General features: G+C 26.2%; 1 protein-coding gene across 1 annotated transcript; it reads left to right on the top strand.

Moving 5' to 3' along the window:
- Positions 1-280: 280 nt before the first annotated feature.
- On the top strand, positions 281-1089 carry LOC112467627. Its single transcript, XM_025036309.1, has 3 exons — positions 281-322; positions 410-525; positions 689-1089. The coding sequence occupies exons 2-3, from the start codon at positions 441-443 to the stop codon at positions 973-975; spliced, it is 372 nt and encodes a 123-aa protein (XP_024892077.1). The 5' UTR covers positions 281-322; positions 410-440; the 3' UTR covers positions 976-1089.
- The last annotated feature ends 394 nt before the right edge of the window (positions 1090-1483 follow it).

Here is a 1483-nt window from a genome sequence, read left to right on the forward strand (position 1 = left end):
CAGCAATTTACTCTTCTAATTTAAACGACGAAGAAGTCAAAAGTATACATCTTTTTACATTATATTAAAAATTTAATACCAAACACACTTTTAATTATTATATCTTAATATCATTTATAATATCTTGATATACACACGTTAATAACGTAACGAATTAATATAACGGTATGTAAAATATATTTTATACTTTCAGAACGAGAAACACTAATAATGGATTTTGTGGTCGAGGGTGATCTTGCAAATGTCGACCTTACATTAGAAGGCGATGAAGGCAATGATGACGACATGCTTGGTAACAACAACTGTTGTGAAATTTCGGATAGTAAGCTCGATCTTATCATCTTTAACCACGTACATAGGTATCAGACCATTAATTTGCCCAAAATTAATATTCTTATTTTTATAACAGAAGAAAACATTACACCTAACATACAAAAAAAATGCATGCAGAAAAAGCATCATTGCAGCCATCAGACAGCTCTTCGAGCTACATGACACCAAGCACTAAACATTTCTTAGGAACAGGTACACATTAATATTTAAATAATTTATAATAATGTTATTAATTAGTAATTTTATTTAATAATTTTATTATTATTACGTTTAAATTAATATTTAATGTAATTGATAACAATAACTCTCCAAAAACATATTTTATTATTTAATACTCTCTTTCTCCTTTTTATAGAATCAAAGAAGACACAGCAGAGTGGAGAGAAGTTATCATTAATAAAACGTGGAATAAAGCGTGCAATACCTTCCAATGATGACGAAAATGAAATTTCACTGAAAACACGAAGAATTCAAAAGCTTTTTGATCAGGAAGTGGAATTGAATACATTAAAAATAGAGCACGAAAAAAAAATGTGTGCTTTAAAAGAGCAGCATTTGAAAAAAATGCAGAAGCACGAGTTACGTGCAGCTATAGCTACAGCAGAAATAGCCGAATTGCAGTTAACAATCACAAAAAAGTAAAAAACTTCCACACTCAAAATTTAATGTTACATGAAATATTGGATAGTAAGTTCATTTTTTGATATATTAAGTATTACGATAAAGACTGAATTCTATTGCAATTATTAAGAGATAATAAGAAAGAGAGAAATAATATATTATATTGCGAGTATAAAGAAAAATTACTTACTTTGTAAACTTAAGTATCAAAGATTATTGAAAAAAGTACAAAAGGTTGTGTTTATTGAAATTAGTATTAAAAATTGTTCCTTTTAGTTTTTTATTTGTTTTAAGTAAACGGTTGTTTATTTTATATAAATATAAGTGTAATACATTTTACATACTTTATTATACTTTGCATATGTTTCTCGAACAAATTGATATTTGTATGTGCTACAATAAATTAAATAAATATAAACTCATACTTATATGTAATTTTCTTTTATATTTTATTAATTTAAGAGATGTTATTAATCCCAATCAGACTTATTCTGTCATATCTATACCAAATCGGTGAAAAATACATTCA

Source organism: Temnothorax curvispinosus, unplaced genomic scaffold (genome assembly GCF_003070985.1).
Source record: "Temnothorax curvispinosus isolate PA1 unplaced genomic scaffold, ASM307098v1 QBEX01017695.1, whole genome shotgun sequence".
NCBI classification, from domain to species: domain Eukaryota; kingdom Metazoa; phylum Arthropoda; class Insecta; order Hymenoptera; family Formicidae; genus Temnothorax; species Temnothorax curvispinosus.